General features: G+C 35.1%; 1 protein-coding gene across 3 annotated transcripts in view; it reads right to left on the bottom strand.

The window, feature by feature from the left end:
• Positions 1-10,059: 10,059 nt before the first annotated feature.
• The window catches only part of EXO1 (exonuclease 1), a 41,184-nt gene continuing 32,600 nt past the window's right edge, over positions 10,060-18,643 (bottom strand). For 2 of the 3 annotated variants that reach the window (XM_060088389.1, XM_060088388.1), the window contains exons 13-14: positions 13,654-13,847; positions 10,060-10,762 (exon numbers count right to left, since the gene is read on the bottom strand). In XM_060088389.1, coding sequence (XP_059944372.1) covers positions 10,624-10,762; positions 13,654-13,847 — 333 coding nt within the window. In that variant the 3' untranslated portion in view covers positions 10,060-10,623. Of the gene's footprint in view, positions 10,763-13,653; positions 13,848-16,940; positions 17,043-18,643 lie in introns of all 3 variants that reach the window. The other variant, XM_060088390.1, reaches the window with a different exon arrangement.

The following is an 18,643-nucleotide window of genomic DNA, read 5'->3' on the forward strand; positions in this document are numbered from 1 at the left end:
TGAAGTAAGGTGAAGATCAATTCACCTTACCCTGAAATATGCTGCTATTTTTCACAGTAAGAAATAGGTATTCCAGAACAGATGAGTAATTTGTCCAGATAAAAAGATATAAAGCCAGAGTTAAAATCCAGGTGTGTATCAAAGTAATATTATACTCTGCAGCTTACCAACATATTTTGTCATATTTTTTACATGGTCTAGGTAAATGTGTGTAGGTCTAGGAATGTGTGTAGAACACTTATTATCACACTCCGGGTCTTGCATTTAAAAGATGATGAAACTGAGATCCATGGAAATTGACTCACTGGCCTAGGGTCAAATGGACAGAGACAGACCCAGTTCTCCTTGTTCTCAGACCAGGATCTTCCACACCATCGTGCTTCTTTTATGCATTAATTATGGTTTTAGTGGTTCAGCTTCCCCATTTGATGCTGACTACCTCCCTACCTCACATCCAGGAGCACAGTGGTCCCTCTGCATTATTCAGAGCCATCCATGTTCTGAGAATAAATAGGACCATTTGAATCTTCTCTGCTGTCTCTGAAGGTACCATGATCTTCACAGGTCATCCCTGGTCCCATTCCATGCAGGACAGTGGACATTAAAAATTCTTCAGCCTAATGATGATGACATAGAGAAAAGTGACCAAACAATCTCCAGGTTTGTTGAGGGACAGAAAGAAAAGTAGGTTATTCTGCTCTTTACATAACTACTTAAAAACTTCTCTCTCTCTCTCTTTTTTTTAAATTTTGCTTTTCCCTGCCTAGGAAACTAGGACAGTAGTTGCTGGACTCACTCTGAGTCCTTTAGTCCAGAGGGAGGAGAGGAAACTTGGCTTCAGTAGTTAGAAGGATGTCTTAGAAGGCCTCCAGAACCTAGAGCCACTCCTCCATGGACAGCATCCTTCCCCGACCCTACGCAGGCCCAGTGGAGTAAGTTGGGGCAATGACTTGAGGTGCTAGAATCCAGTTATGGTCTGACAGTCTTCCACAAAGACATGATTGCCTTGGGACCATTTTCTCTTCCCTTGCTTGAACTCCCCCTTCCTCTCCATCTCCCCCAATATCATCTAACCAATCCCTTAAGCTCTGGGCTTTCAAAATGTCTTTTCCATTACTCAAGAAGAAAGTCTCCTACATATTTCATATTAACTTTATAATATTTTCCTTTCATAGCTACCTATATTTTATTTGAGAAAAGTAATCATTATTACCATTAAATGGTTCTATAGTTAGGATAGGCTATGCAGTAAGAAATATACCCCTAAATTTAATAGCTAAACATAAAAAGGTTCATTCTCACCCACATTACAGTCCAGTATATGTAGGAAGCCCACCGTCTGGCACTGTTCCAGAAGAAATTCGGGTTCATATGCTGCTTTACACTTGCAATTCTGTCATCTCAAAGTCCTTTGTTTCCACAAGGTCAGATGAGAAAAATAGGTGGAAAAGACACACTTACACTTAGCCTTCTCAGACTTAATGTGCTTAAGGTGGTACCTATTGAGTGTTCATTCACCTTCCGTTGATGAACACTAATCATATGACCCTAGTTATAGAGAGGCGTCTAACATAATCACTACTTTTTCCACCACAATGATTATATTCCAAGCAACTCCTATGTTCTTTATTAATTTTATATTTTAATATTCCACAAGAAAAGTGTGCTCTGGGAGTTATACCACTTGGGGCTGAACTCTGGATCTATCACCTACTAGCTGTGTGACCTTGTGCAAATTGATAAACCTCTTTCTCTGCCTCAGTTACCCTGTGCGTAAAATAAAAATAAAAATAATATCTACCTTGTGGGACTGTGAGCATCAAATGAATTAGTTAATATATGCAAACACTTAGAACAATGGCTTATACATACAACTCAATAAACATAAATTAATGTTTTCACCATTTGGTTGATGAATAGCCTGAGGATCAGAGGGGTAACACAGCCTATGAAAAAGGTCAGTCTGGACAACAGACTTGGTTTATCAACATCACGAATGTCTTCATCATCACTATTATCCTTCATTGGAATAGGGAGGAAGCACACTTATTGTGTTTGACACTGTGCTTACTAAACACTACCTATATTTTCTCAATTATTTCTTCTGAAAAACAAGAACTGAAGCTCAGAGAAACAGAATAACATGCTCTGGATTGCACAGCTGGTGAGATTTGAACAACACAAAAACCATGCTCCTAATGTGTTCTGGAATTTTAAATTAAAAACTTGGGAGTAGAAAATCTTGTGGTCTTAGGGGAAATATTTTCTGAAACATTTCTCTAGCAGCCTCCTCGTCCCAGCAGTTCTGATATGGACAGCCTGTCACCCCACTGTATAGATCTTCAAAGTTCAGATCAAAATGAAGAATGCACCCTCTATTCCCCCAAATGCAAAGACTATTTGTTCCTTACTCCCCAAACACCATCATAGATGGTCGCTTCAGAAATCAAAAGATGGAATCCCAGAACAAAGGTGAGTAGGCTGCCTTCAGGTCCTTTGGATGTCAGGGTAAATGATTTAAAGTCCTGTCCCACAGCTCCAAAAATCCACTGTCATATTCCTTGGTCTCCTTTCATGAGTCAACTTTGCAGGTGTTTGTGTCTTATGGAAAAAAAGCTGTTCTGACATCAAAGCATCCCTTGGACATAGGAAAGTAGAAAGGGGAAAATAAGCTTAATATGGATTTGGAACACAATTTGGAAACCAGATTGGGGAAGGTGGCAGGCCTTGATGGAATCAGCCACAGAGGGAGTTGCAAGCCCATTTTTCTAAGATCCTAGACAAATTCTTGCTTTCTGCACCTCATTATTTATTGTAATGTATTCCTGAAGACACCTGGCCATTGGCCCTGTGGCCTCCTAAGAAACCTCTATTTTTAGAATGGTCTGGTTAAGCTAGTTTCACTTTTCTGTAAACATATTCTGTGCATCCCTTTCTCTAAGCTTTGGTCACGGAAAGCATCCTCCTCATCCCAACTGCCTCTTATCTATCTTCATTTCATACACCCCATTCAAGCACAGTCAGGTTCCAAATTCTAAAAAGGTCCCAAAGAAGATATATCTATTTCTCCGGGAATATCTGCTATAGGTACAACTCATATCCAACTAATATGACCAAGCACGTGTATATTTAACTTTTCTTGTGTACATGACATATAAATGGCTCTGGCTCATTCCCATCAAACATTTCCTTCAAAGTGTAGAAGATATAGAGGTAACCAAGACACAAAACCTACCCTCACTGAGTGGCCACACTTGAACATTCCTTTCTTGTCCCTGTTCTGCATTAATTGGGCCATTTGTTGCCTAGGTCTAATCTTATCTAAGACAAAAATATACCTGTGAAACACCCTAACAGGAATGGTATCCAGAATGATTTATATCATGAAATGGAGTAAACCTTCCAAGGAAGGCTGTCAAGTGTTTCTCCCTCTTCTAGCCCCTCTTCTGTAAACTGACTTTATATATCTTTGTGGCTAATAAAATTATTAAAACATTCTTATTTTGGTTTAATAAATTAGCTTTAAAATCTTAATTACCATGAAACCGAGAGTTTATTTTTTTCCAAAATGCAGTATTGAAATATTTGATGCAACATTGTTTAAATACTGAAAACATTATCTAAATATTAAGAAATAAGTAAATTATGACATGCATTTTATGGAGTTAAAGAGAGTAATTAATGGTAAACTAATCTATGTATATTAACAGGAAGAGATGTTCAAATCCTATGTGGATTAAAAAAAGTTAGTTTCAGAAACTATGTTTTAAAGAAGTTACAGACCCAGCAATCCCACTACTGGGCATATACCCTAAGAAAACCATAATTCAAAAACACACATGTACTGCAATGTTCATTGCAGCACTATTTACAAGAGCCAGGACATGGAAGCAACCTAAATGTCCATCGACAGATGAATGGATAAAGAAGATATGGCATATATTATACAATGGAATATTACTCAGCTATAAAAAAGAATGAAACTGAGTTATTTGTAATGAGGTGGATGGACTTAGAGTCTGTCATGCAGAGCGAAGTAAATCAGAAAGAGAAAAACAAGTATCGTATGCTAACACATATATGGAATCTAAAAAAAAACAGCACTGATGAACCTAGTGGCAGGGCAGGAATAAAGATGCAGATGTAGAGAATGGACTTGAGGACACAGAGGGGGAAGGGGAAGCTCAGACAAAGTGAGAGAGTAGCATTGACATATATACATTACCAAATGTAAAATGGATGGCTAGTGGGAAGCTGCTGCATAGCACAGGGAGATCAGCTCTGTGCTTTGTGACCACCTAGAGGGGTAGGATAGGGAGGATGGGAGGGAGGCTCTAGAGGGAGGGGATATGGGGATATATGTATACATATAGCTGATTCATTTTGTTGTAGAGCAGAGACTAACACAACATTGTAAAGCAATTATACTCCAATAAAGATATTTAAAAAATAAAAGGCCTTGATATATAAAAATAAATAGATAAATAAATTAAAAATAAAATGTCACAGAAAACAAAACTTCATAAAAAAATACCCACCAATTGGACAATAGGGAAGATTAGGATTGGGGGTATTAATCAAAAGAGACTTGAAGTTGGTCTGTAATGTTGGAATTTTTATAACAATATATTTTGTGCCCTACTTGTATAATTAAAAGAAACAAAAGTAAAACATTGTATACTAGGGTGAGTTTTTAAATAGACTTAAAGCATGTGGAATTCTCTTCAGACCTTAAGCAATGTGGAGGAGCTGCCCTCTTGTGGAGCTTTTGGAACAGTCTTTAAATAGTTACTCATAAATCAAAGAATTTACTGTTTGGTTCACAGAATTTTGGAGTTGTAATTTCTGAGTTAGATGTCAACCCCTCATGTTTGTCCTGTGAGAAAAAAGAACACAACATAGGTTCAGTGGTTTACCTAAGGTCACTTCGAGTTTTCGGCAAGTCAGAATTATAAATCAAATCTTCTGATCCCTATCTGGAATTCAGTTATTCTTCTGCCTCCCCTAAACCATGAGTCAACAAGTGTTAAACACTGACATTGTGTTTAGAGAGACTTCAGGTGCTATACAATATACAGTGCCTGGTAGCCATAAGTCATTTAATAAGAATGTGGAATGCTGACCATATTGCCAGGAACTTGCTGGGGGTTGAGAAACAAAGGTGGATAACACTTTCTGTAGTGGATTGTAAAGTCAAATATAATTGACATAGTTTTACATTACCCTCAGCCTGCATCTAGTCATTAAACAAGCAACAAGTAACAAGCAACAACAGTCTATTGCTGCAGAGGGGCGAGGGGTTGGAGATAGACCCCTATGAGGCACAAGTGCATGAGGAAGGCCAGAAACTGAGGATAGAGCAGGAACACTGAAAAACAAACAAAACTAAAAACGCTAGCACCACACTAGAGGAATTTGAAGTCAGTGGTGCACTTGTCATAGCAATAACAAACCCAAACCAATTAAACTCCTGACAAGAGTTTACAATGTCACACTCTAATCCCTAGTGGAAGAGGCATGCCCATTTCCAGGCATATCATTTACTTTAGTCACTACTGTTCTATATCAACATATGGCATGCAATCAAAAAATATGAGACACACACATACACACACAAAACAAGGAAAAAGAAAACAATGTCAAGACACAAGATACAGAACCAGACTCAGAGATGACCCAGATATTAGAAATACCAGAAAAGGTATTTAAAATAACTATAGGTAATATGCCTTGTGTAAAATATGGATATGTGCATGAGCAGATTGGGGGAATGTCAGTAGAGAAATGGAAACTGTAAATTAGAAATGCTATAAATAAAAACAAAAAGCTCAAGGAAATAATTGGTTAACTAGAAAATGGGTTCATGGAAATTACCCGAACTGAAATACAAAAACAGAGTAGAAAGTAATCAGAACAGCACTAATAGCTGTGGGACAATTTTGAGCAGTCTAACGTGTGCAATTGGAATCCCAAAAGAAGAGCGAATGGGAACTACATAGAGAAGTGGGACTGGGAATCATACTGCTCAGTTTATTTTCACTTTATCCCTTCTTTTCAGCATTGAACCTCACCTTTCCCTCAGCTGTGCTTCATGTCCTTCAAGATCAGAGGTTGTCTGGTGCCAATTGTCCAGAGTTAACTTTGGGAAATGATAGTTGCTTGATTTTGTGCATGAGGGACAGGATATGTGACATCAAATTGCTGCCGTTCCTCTATCCTAAGGTACACATTTTAACATTGTTGAGAATAAATAGTGTGTACCTTAAAGTTGATGGAGTTTTTTTCCAATGGTACATAAAATAATGATGCATCTTACAATCAATTATATCTTCAATTTGATGGAATACTAATACTATTTAAAAATTACTGTAAAACAGAAAATATGAAAGACCACACAAAACAAGTAAATGGCTTAATAAATTATAAGGCCAACATTTTACTTTATGATATGGATAGCCTAGTAAGTTATTATAAGCAAACTCTGTCATAAAATACACCACCCAGGAAATAAAACTTTGCCAGCAATTCCCAGAATCTGTTCCATGTGCTTTGCTTTAATATCAATGTCCAACCACCCCACCCCACCCCCTGTAACCACCACCCTAAATTTTAGTTATCACTTCTTTATATTTCTCTATTGTTTAATCACCAGAGTGTGCATCCCTAAATAATCTAGTTTAGGTGTCTTCAGCAGCCATAGCTCACGGGCCCACCCGCTCCGCGGCATGTGGGATCTTCCTGAACCGGGGCACGAACCTGTGTCCCCTGCATCGGCAGGCAGGCGGACTCTCAACCACTGCGCCACCAGGGAAGCCCTGTCCTTTTTTTAATATGGAATTTTCCTCTCCATTCCCTTCCTTACAATTTATCTGTTGAGAATCCAAGGGCATTTAACCTGTAGTTTCTTGCAGACTGGATTTTGCTAATTGCACACACATGTTGCAGTCCCACATGTTCCTCTGTCCTCTGTATTTCCTGTAGTTCGGCAGCTGGATCCAGAGGAATGATCAGACTCATCTCCAATCCCTTGGCAAGACTACAGAGGATGCTGAGTTCTTTCATTATGAGACATAAAATGTCTGGTTATGATGTTAATAGCAGCTGACGCTCAAAGCCTAAATCCATTAATCCACTGGGGGTTGCAAAATGGTGATATTATCTCTTTTTCATTATTAGAACAGTAAAAAGAGATTTATCTTGTTTTATTATGCATTGGTACAGTACAGACAGGGAAAATGCCTGATATTTCTTTTATTTCCCCATATTAAAGATAATGAATTGATATTCTATCATCCTCTGAAGGTGACCAATTTTTAAAAATATGTTTATGATGGGTTCCAGTAAACAATTATTATCTTTTCAAGATCAAATTCTCCCATGTTTGGACAGTGGGGGCCTCTTCAGGTGTCTCCTTAATCATTTTGAAATTACATTAGTAGTCAGTAAAGGCTTCTGTTTTAACAAGATATCCCAGGCTTGTCTTTTACACTTCCTTTCCAGACTATTTTTCCAAGAAGCTCTCATTTCTTTTGGTGAAAAATGGTATTTTAAGACTACAAGCTGAGTGGTAGGGATGCTCATTGGTACTGGATTGGTTAATTTTTTTCTGGGTCTCTTCAGTATGTATATATATGTATATACATGTATATATATAGTATGTGTGTATATACATTCATAAGTCTCTATCAGTACTCCCAACTCAAGTTTATAGCTACATTAAAAAAATTAACCTGTTCTGTATTTTATCTGTATCTCCTCTCTAGACATTAAGAATCCTGGTTCTCAAGAAAATTGGGGATGAATTAAAATATCCCATATTCATTTATTCTATCCCACATTATATACAGAATGGTCCTAAAATAACAATATCAGACTACTACTACGAGCTAAACCAAATGTTTTGCATATGGTCTCTCCTCTGTAATTGTACTACCTGTGTCATCTGGACATACAGCCACTGCATAACATACTCTCTCCTTTACCTCTCAAATTTTTAATTGCACAAGTCACTATGTTTGATGGTCACCACCAATCTTTATGGTGCTGTTTCTCTATTTTAGTTATTTTCTGATTCCTCAGAAAGAGCTTAGTGAGCAGTATTTTCCAAATTATTGTTCGATGGATAAGTTTGTGCCCTTTATAATTGAAAGTTGATTTTGTTGAACATAAAAGCCTTTGCTTACATTTTCCCTTGAGTATCTTTAACACGTTACTCCATTTTCTTCATGTATAAAGAATAATTGTGAAAAAGTCTGATGATCATCTTTTTTTTTTTCTTACATGTCACTTGCTGTTCTTGCCTGCCCAGAGGATTTTTCCTTTCTTTAAAGTAACTTGTTGTCACTTATGTTTTGGTGTTGGCAGTTTTGGATCAATAATCTTGGGTATAATAGTGCATTTAAAAAATATTGTTTCAAATCTTTTAAAAATTAAGTTTTCTGAAAATAGGTTTTTTTTTTCTTCAGAGACTCCTATTATCTGTATATTGGACCTTCTGCCTCATCTTCAACATTTGTCACTTCCTACTCTTTTAAAGTGTTTTTTTCCATTTTGTTTTGATTTTTACCTATTTCTTTTAAGGCATCATCTATCTGTATGTTTATTTGCTTGTGTTCCTTCTATTTTAGCCTTAATTTCCGAAATTTTTTTCTAATACTTTCCTGAGCTTATCTTTTTCTCTTCTTCTGAGTTTTTCCAATTCTAAATTTCCTTCATATCCTACACTATTTTCTTAATAACTTCTAGCACATTTTGAAATAGACTGGTTTTGATCTGCTCTGGGGACCTTTCTGGTAGATTTTCGTTATTTGTAAAGATGTTATTCTGCTCTTGACTCTTTTAAATCAATTTTGTTAGGGATTGATCTAAAAACTTTTATGTGGTTTCTTTTTAAGTAAAAATAATTTTCTTTAACTTTGAGGAGGCATGGGTCATGGGAGCTTCTCAAACCTCAGCTGTTTTGTTGTTGTTGTTTTTGTTTTCAGTGTTCAAAAACAAAAACAGTATTCTGCTGAGATTTCTTGGTCAACAACTCCTCCCTTCACTGTATTTAACCTTATATTCCTTTGTGTCTATTGTCAGTCTCCTGCTCAATTTTGGTTTTGTAGCCAGCAGTTTCTCTTCTGTGGAGCCTTGACAAATATGGCAAATCATTTCAAAAGTTCATATGGACTACATTGCTTCATTCCTTCAGAAATTACTGTAGGTCTCCTGCACTCACTCACCACTGGAATGCTCAAAGCCTCTCCCAGTTTCAAATGGCTGTTTGCAACTTGGCCTGCTATGTGTTTCAACAAACATTCTATATAAGTTCTGTTCTCAGGTCCATTTAGATGCCCTATTGCCATCCTCTACTTCTCCCAAATAGATGCCAGTACCACTTTGTGGTCTTGTGGCTTTTGGTAGCTTGTCTTCACCCACTTCTATTTCAGGATTTAAGTATATGATGCCATCTAAATTTGTTGTAATGTTGTTCATTAGTATTTTGACTTTGCTATCCAGTTGTTGCTATGCGACAGTTCGGAGATTGACAAACTACAGCACTGCTGCCATCTTCCCTTTCTTAATTTGTTCTATAACAGGAAACATTCACAGAAAGTTCAAATTTGCTTTTGTTCTTTGTATTTGATCTTTTCCAGATTTAAAAAAAAATTTTTTTTCTTTTAACATTTTTATGCTGTTTCTTACAATGTTACGTTTTTTGTTCCACTCTGACCTCCTCCACTAAGTCTCATTTAAAAATTAAAATGCTCTGGATCCCTTTCCTTTATCCTCTATATCTCAGACACGTTTACAATTCCTTTACTTCCTGTCAGACTGTCACTTACTTCACTTCCTTACTTCAGATCTTCACTTGCATAGCTGGTTTTCTTTCCAAGAATCTATTTCTTTGCAGAGTATGTACACATCATAGACCCTGCAGCTTTAGTATTTTACATTGCACCTAGGATACTAGTTTTAAATATACGTTAAGGAATTTTTAGCCCGCACTTCAAAAAAGACATATAAGAGAAACAGGCTATTTTGAAGGTTAAGAATATTAATGATATAAGTAGTTCCTTTCATATGATGCTGAAACCAATTTTCTTTTACCGTCAATCTGTAACCCAACCAAACTCTTCAGGGAAAACAGAGCACTGCCCCATATATGCAATGATCTTCAACCCTTCCAACTACCCCTCCCATCCCAGCAACTGTATTTCCAATTCAACGCTGAAAGACAGACAGGAAAGGCAGGTGAAAAAACTATAGCTCAAAGAAACACAGTAATTTCCTCTAGTATAAAATGACCACAGAATTGTGGTTTCCCATTTACCATCCTTGTACTTGACAACATTACAGAAATCTTTAGAGTAGATTTTTGTAAGTTCCAAGGGACTTGCTCAATTAACATTAAAACTTCAAAAACCTGTCAAAACCAAAATTATTTCTCTAGTTAGCTTATGAAAATATAAAAAGCTGAACAAAAAGTTACATAGTTAATATACAAAATGTACTCTATTTAAAAATAAATAGCACAGATCTAAGAACAAATCTTTCATACTGATAACTGCTTCATTCTCAAACAGGACATGAAATTGATAGAGATTCTCTTGCAGGCAATAGCCTCCCAGCTGCCTGTGTTTATTGGAATATTGCTCTCTGAACACGCATACAGTCAGAATTGTTAAATATATCCTCTTCTTCTGGAGTTAGTTGGATGTTATCTTTGACTGGAGACAGGGGATCTGGCTTCTTATAAGAAGGAAGCTTTTCAGAATCTCTGCAAAAGATAATATAATAAAATGAATTTATTGGGTATTTTTAGGGTAGTGTTAATTAGAAAATAATCTACCTGGACAAAATAGAGGTATGTAAAGAGGATAAAACCCTCTACTGTATAATTTGTCTCAATTTATTATATGACACATTCAGGTTCTCCTCTGAGTATGCCCAATAAAATTTGAGTTTTGCTTCTTAGTACCCATGACTGCTTTCTAAATCACCTTTCAAAGTAGGTGCCAAGCCACTACTAAATATATACTAGCTAAGGCACAATGGTTCCAATAAACAAACTTTAGTTCTTTTCTCTCTAGAACCCTTCTCAAGTCTGGCTGAGGACCAGAATGAGTGAAGCATAAACAAATGTTTAAGCCCTATCTTTTTACTCCTCCCCTTCTCCCAACTTTTGGAAGGAAGTTCTATGTCTATAAAAATTAATCCTATTATGAAGATAACAAAACTGATTCTATGTCCTGTCAACAAAAATTCAACAGGAGTAATTAAGTCTTATTTTTCTAAAAGGCATTTAAGAATACTGTTGCACCCTTAATTTCCCTCTAGTAGCAGTTCTCAAAGTATGAACCACAGATGCCTAAAAATTCCCAAGACACTTTCAGGGGGTTTGTAAGATCAAAACTATTTTCATAATAATATTTAGACTTTATCTGCCTTTCTTACCGTGCTGACATTTGTACTGATAATCCAAAAGCAGAACTGAGTAAAGCTGCTGGCAACTTAGGAGGAATCAAGACAGTAGCACCAAACTGTTTAAGAAATACTAATAGTATTAAAAAAAAAGTCTGTCTCAAGAACATTCTTGATGAGGTAGTAAAAATCATAAATTTTATTAAATCTCAACCCTCTCAACTTCTTAACATTCTGTGACAAAATGAGAAACACACAGAAGTCACTTTTGTTACATGATAAAGTATGATGTCTATCTCAAGTAAAAGCATGTGTGAAACCATAGTTATTCAAATTTAGGTATTTGGCAAAGGGCTTCTCTAGAATGAACAAAGAGAGACTGTTTGTTACTTCAAAGAAAAAAACCTAACAGTATTTGTTGCCAATGACAAAACTCAAGCTTTCAAGTGAAAATTAGGATTTTGGAAAACTGATATCTGTCACTTGACAGCTTCCCAGTACTTAAAGACTTTGCTGATAAGATTGTGATTTTTAAATATTGTATAATGAAATGTGTCAACAATTGGAAGATAAGCACAACTCAATAAACCCACATTTTCCAAATAATCAATGCCAATGTTATAAAATCATGCATGAGTAAAAGATGCACACAAAGTAGAATATGGACCAATGGACTGTAATGTTACACAGAGTATAAAAAGTCAATTTATATGGTTTCATATTCTACATTACAATTAACTTTTAAGAAACTACCACTTGTTGAATTTTGGTGTAAAATAAAAGAAAAATTACAATTAAATAAAAATACTATTATGCTAAAATGCATTTTCCAATTACAAATACATGTGGGGCCAGATTTTCTTCATATAATTCAACCAAAGCAACATTTCATAACAGATCAAACACAGAAGCAGATACAAGAATGCAGCTCAGTTCTATTAAACTGGACAGCAAACAACTGCAAAATTATAAAACAATGTGATTCTCACTTTTTTGTTTTGAAAAACATAGCTATTTTTTGTAAAAATATACTATCAATTTTAAAATGTAATGAGATTGTTGTCATTTAAAAATAAATAAATATTTTTAGATGTCCATTTTAATTCCTAAGATGGTTAAATGTTGACAAATATAACCCACATAAACCAAAGTACTTTTGGGCACTCAATAATTTTTAAGACTAAAAAGGGTTCCTAAAGGCAAACAGTTTGAGAACTGGACTTCCCTGGTGGTCCAGTGGGTAAGGCTCTGTGCTCCCAATGCAGGGGCCCAGGTTTGATCCCTGTTCAGGGAACTAGATCCTGCATGCATGCCTCAACTAAGAGTTCGTATGCTGCAACTAAGAAGCCCACATGTTGCAACTAAGAAGCCTGCATGCTGCAACTAAAAAAGATGCCAAGTGCCACAACTAAGACCTGGCACAGCCAAAATAAATAAATAAATATTAAAAAAAAATGTTTGAGAACTGCTGCTATATGGTTTAATCTAGACTTAACACAATGTAAAGTAAAAACATAATTGTCCAGCACTTATTACAAAGTGTTTCCACTCATACTATCTCATCTGATTGTGATAATATTTCTATTAGGTAAGGTTTAATCTTATCCCATGTAAGTCACCTACCCCCTTCCCTCCCTCCCTTTCTCTTTGTGTTTATTCTTAGCACATTTGCTTTAATAAGAACAAGAAAATAAAGTAATTATAAATCTATGTTACTTTGTGGCTAATTTTGTTGTCTAACAGATGCAATTTGGTTCAAAAAATGTAGATATATAGAGGGTCAATTCTCTTCAAACAGTGTTTACTACATACATTAGAAATCTAGTTAATTCATCATATAAACTCACTGATTCTTCCCATTTTAGATGTGATAATTTAGGGAAACAAACCGCTTTAAATCCAGAAGTACCATAGAGCATTACCTTCCCACTCCCATGTCTACAACAACATTTAGAAGAAAAATAAGACACTTAAGGCCTGGAAAAGTAATTTGCTTAACAACAGAGAGACCCCAAAGCCAGACTGAGAACTGACGTTTTTAGTTTGCCACCTTTTCACTAAAAGAAGGTACAGAAACTGAAGTTAAATATTCTTACAAAGAGTCAGTTAAAGGGACTAGAGGAAAATAATTCTCTTAGGGTAAGAGAAAAAGAAGTTGATTCATATGAAAATAGAAAGAGGAGACAGGGATTGAAATTACAGAAAAAAATTATTTATCATTTTAGAATAAGTTATGAGATAACTCACTTTTTAAATACAAAATTTTTCCAGAGTTCATTGATTTTTATCTGTAATCCCGGCGTATTCTCAGCATTATGATGATTTCTCTTATGGATGCTTGATGGCTTCTTGCTCAGCCCACTGACTCTGGCAGGTACTAAAGGTTTGATCTTGGTTGTAGAAAGATTGTCCACAGAACTAGATTTATACAGCCCAGGAACCTGAAGATTAAATGTCTGTTTTAATACTATTCTGTTAAAGCAATTATTATTATTTAATTTCAAATTATTATTTATACACTGGAACAAAAAATAACCTATAATCGATATGCAAAAGTGTGCTTATAAACGTCTACAAAATTTATCATAATATTTTCACCAGGTAATACATGTACCTGGCACTACATCAAGAGTATAAAAGAACAGACAGAAAAGTGAGTCTCCCTTACTCCCTCACTGCCTTTAGGCAGTCACTGCTACCAGTTTCCTGTACAACCACTGAATTCATTCACACACACACACACACATACATCCCCCACACAACTGGCAGCATACTACAAAATGTCATGTACTTTGTTTTTCTTGCCTAATATATCTTGATTTTACTTAAAAATGTATCTTGGAGATTTTTCCATTTCACATGTAGAACTGAATTTTGTTTTGAATAGGTTGCTTGTTTTTTCCATTGTATAAATGTGCCATAATTTACTTAAACAGATCTCTACTGACATTTAAGTTGAATCCATTGATTTTTTTAAATTGAGGTATAATTTACAACATTGTGTTAGTTTCAAGTGTATAGCAAAGTGACTCAGTTATATATACAAATATACAAATATATCATATATATATTCTTTTTCAGATTCTTTTCTATTATAGGTTATTACAAGATACTGAGTATAATTCCCTGTGCTATACAGTAGGTCCTTGTTGTTTATTTTATATATAGTAGTAGGTATGTTAATCCCCAACTCCTAGTTTATCTCCCCACCCCTGCCCCCGCTATCCCCTTTGGTAACCATAAGTTTGTTTTCTATGTCTGCGAGTCTATTTCTGATTTGTAAATAAGTTCATTTGCATCATTTTTTTTTAGATTCCACAAATAAGTGATATTATATGATATTTGTCTTTGTCTGACTTGATTTTTATGCTGTGTGAAATATGGAGCCATTAAAATTTTGTTGCTATTTTTTTGGATAGTAGGAGTGTAGTAATATAAAACAAGCCTTTAAAATTAATGAATCTAGCAGAGGGTGTATAAAGAACCGAAGGACTCACACATGAAAGGTGAAATCTTGAATTAGAATGTTGGTGATGGGAAAAGGGAGAGCAAGAAATAAGACAAAGAAAGAAACAGGATTTAGATAGGTATTGTTATTTGGTTGTTTTTCTTTAAACCCTGAAAAAGAAGGATCCAACTGGAGGTTATGAGGAAAGAGGACAACCGTAAGATTTTGAAACTAAGTGACATAGAACAAATATTATAATTTTATATAACTGATAAAAATGCTCTGAGAAGTACTGGTTAGAGGTTAAAAAAATATGAGCTTGATTTTAGATACTGAATTTGGATACTAGGGAGCAAGAAGGAAGGTTCATCTGGGGAGTTGTCACCAAAACAGAAGTGACAGTTAAAACACTGACAATGCAAATCTGACAGAAAGAATAAAAATAATAAAAAGATGATGTTTTAATGTCCTCCTTTTGAGGACATTAAAACATCATTTTTAATATAACTCCTTTTGAGAAAGTACTTTCTACATCTCTAATCCTATCGTCAATAATTTTGGTATCTTTCCAGACTTTTTACTATGATTGTACAAACATACACACGTGTGTGTATTTTCCAGCATTTAAGCAAACAAAAACACCATGCTATTGTGTTCAATAATGTTTAATAGCATGGTTTCCCTTTTCATTCAAAAATAATATGGACATCTTTCCAAGACAGTATCTGTTTGAAAAAGCCTTTCTCACTTAAAGATTTTTAAAAGAATCTTATATTTACATATTTTACATTCATATCCTTATTATCTTTCAGTTTTATATAGTATGAGATGGGGACTTTCTTTCAAATAGATATGCCAGGCCATTTATTTAAATTTTTTGTAAAGTTTTTATGCTTTTAAAAATACGCATAAGAAAATAATATGTTAACTATATGAATATAGTTTTCTTGTATAAATATAAGAAAAATAATATAGGTTCACTATAGAAGAACATGAGAAAACAAAGAAAAACAATTCACCTATATATCTACCAGCCAAGAGCTAAAACTAACAACATATTTAATGTATTTCACTCTCTTATTTCTAGATATTTAGATTTTTTCCCCCAATTTTTCATTATTGTAACCAATGCAAGAATTAGTGCTCTTGTGTTTAAACTCTCATTATCTCCTTAGGCTCAAGTTTTATAATGCACTTACTGGGTTAAATTATTTGAACTCTTTCAGATTGCTTTCCAGAAATGGCACAGCAATTCTTACTCTCCTAAACATGTGACTATTCAACTCACTATACTCTTATAAAATGAGTAAATTAAAAACTTTTTTGGAAAAGTGAGAGGTAAGAAATTATATTTTATTACTTTGATTTGCATTGATTAATAATGAGGTTGAATGTGCTTTTATATGTTAATCAGCTATTTGTGCTTTTTCTTTTGTGATTTCTGTTCATGTCCCTTGCCCATTTTAAGTCAGGAATTAGTATTTTGATATTGACAGGCAAGAACACTTAATATATAAAATAGGCTTTAACTTACGAGCTTTCACTATGCAGTCACACATATATTTACATATTTTGATAAAAAAAAAAAGCTTGGCTTATCAGGTACCTAATTTCTAGAATGGCTTTTTGCAATATACATCAAAGCTTTAAACCATACATGCCTTTGGACCAGTAACACCAGTCCATAGAATTCACCCCTAAGAAATAAGCAAAAATGTGTACAGTACTCAAATATTTACCAACAAAATCTTCGTTGCAGTACTCTTTGCTACAGCAAAAATTTTTAGGGTAAAGGACAAACATAAGAAGATTAGCTAAACCCATATGATGGCATATTTTATTCATTATAAGTAATGTTATGTAAGTAGATAGAAAAAGTTCGTTATACTGTAAGAGAAAAAGAGCAGGTTTCACAATTTAAACACCTACAAATCATGCACAAATACGGTTCTAGATGGTTTGAAGGTAGACATTTTGTGTAAATAAGAATATAGGCATTTTGATTTTTAATTTTGCTTATATTTCTTATTGCCTGGTAATAAGCATGCGCTGCTTCTGAAATTTAAAAATAATTTAAGTGTTTTACCTTGTTCCTTAGAAGCGTGTCTTTTTTTGAAAAATGAAATAAGTGTAGCTTGGATTTCTGATTACCTTGATTATCAAGTGACTTAAAATTGCAATCAGATTCCTAGATCCCCAAGATGAAAAAATAAAGCAAACTTAGATTTTTACTATCAAATTTTTATGACAACTGACCAATATTCAACAAAACATAAAACAAGTAAATTGAGAAAATCAGTGTAAATAAAATGTAATTTATCAGAAAAAAAAAGTATAAAAAGCATGAAATAGAATAAAAGAAAATTAATCTAATGTGGAAGAATGGTGTTTGCTAGTTTCACTAAAGAAAACTAGCTGAAGTAAACTGTATACAATATAAATTAAAAAGCTATAAGCAGGGCTTCCCTGGTGGCGCAGTGGTTGAGAGTCCGCCTGCTGATGCAGGGGACATGGGTTCGTGCCCCGGTCCGGGAAGATCCCACATGCCGCGGAGCGGCTGGGCCCGTGAGCCATGGCCACTGGGCCTGCGCATCCAGAGCCTGTGCTCCGCAATGGGAGAGGCCACAGTGGTAAGAGGCCTGCATACCGAAAAAAAAAAAAAAAAAGCTATAAGCAAAAAAAAAAAAAAAAAACTGTAAGGGTGGGGGGTGGTGGTGGGATGAATTGGGAGACTGGGATTGACATATATACACTAATATGTATAAAATAGATAACTAATAAGAGCCTGCTGTATAGCACAGGGAACTCCACTTTGCTGTACAGTAGAAACATAATACAACATGTAAAACAACTATACCTCAACAAAACAAAAAAAACCCAACATGGAGATCACTGTCCTGGGAGAAAAAACAAAAAAAACAAAAAACGACATGCCAAGCATTTACTGCCCTCCTTTTTAATGGACAGATGGCTGCAGTGATTCATTTCTTAATCACTTCAGGTCCAAACATATAGGAGTAATTTTCACTGAGTCTTTCCTGCCATGATTAAACCATATTGACATGATAGATCTCAATTCCTCCTCCCAAGTTTGCAATGTTGGGGACCTGGATCCTACAACAAAATCCATGTTCAAGGTCATCTTTGTACTGGATGTTCTGTGTATCCCCTTCCAAACTGTGAGCAAGGCACAAGCTGTGTCACATAATGTTAAAGCCAACCCAGTGTCTGGTATATTGTGATATAATCCAGAATCTACAACTGCTCCAGGCAATGGAAGACTATACTTGAAATTTTCATGCATCCCACATTGCCCCAAAATAAAAAAGAAAGAAAGAAAGAAAAAAAAAAAAACCTATAAGCAGAGTCTCCAGAACCAGAGGGAGCACACAGGTCTTTTTAAAATTGAAGGTGTTTATGCTTGAGATGAAACTGACTTCTATCTATGCAAGAGGTATGCTTATGTGTACAAAGCAAAGAACAACACTGTAACTCATGGTGGCAAACTCAACAAAACCAGAGTAATCTAGGGAAAAATAACTCGTGCTCATGGAAACAATGGCATGGGGTTCATGCCAAATTTTGAAGCAATCTTCCTGCTAAAGCCATTGGACACAGAATACACGTGATGCTGTACCCCTTCAAGGATTTAAACTTTTTGGAAAGTAAATAAATAAAAGTGTGGATTTGTTCTCTGGTTAAAAAAAAGTCTCCTGCTGTAACATCATTTGTAAACTTGGCCAATAGTTTTCATAAATTACTAGGTACAAAACGTTGAACCAGTATAGT

The sequence above is a fragment of the Mesoplodon densirostris genome, chromosome 2 (assembly GCF_025265405.1).
Source record: "Mesoplodon densirostris isolate mMesDen1 chromosome 2, mMesDen1 primary haplotype, whole genome shotgun sequence".
In the NCBI taxonomy this organism is placed as follows: domain Eukaryota; kingdom Metazoa; phylum Chordata; class Mammalia; order Artiodactyla; family Ziphiidae; genus Mesoplodon; species Mesoplodon densirostris.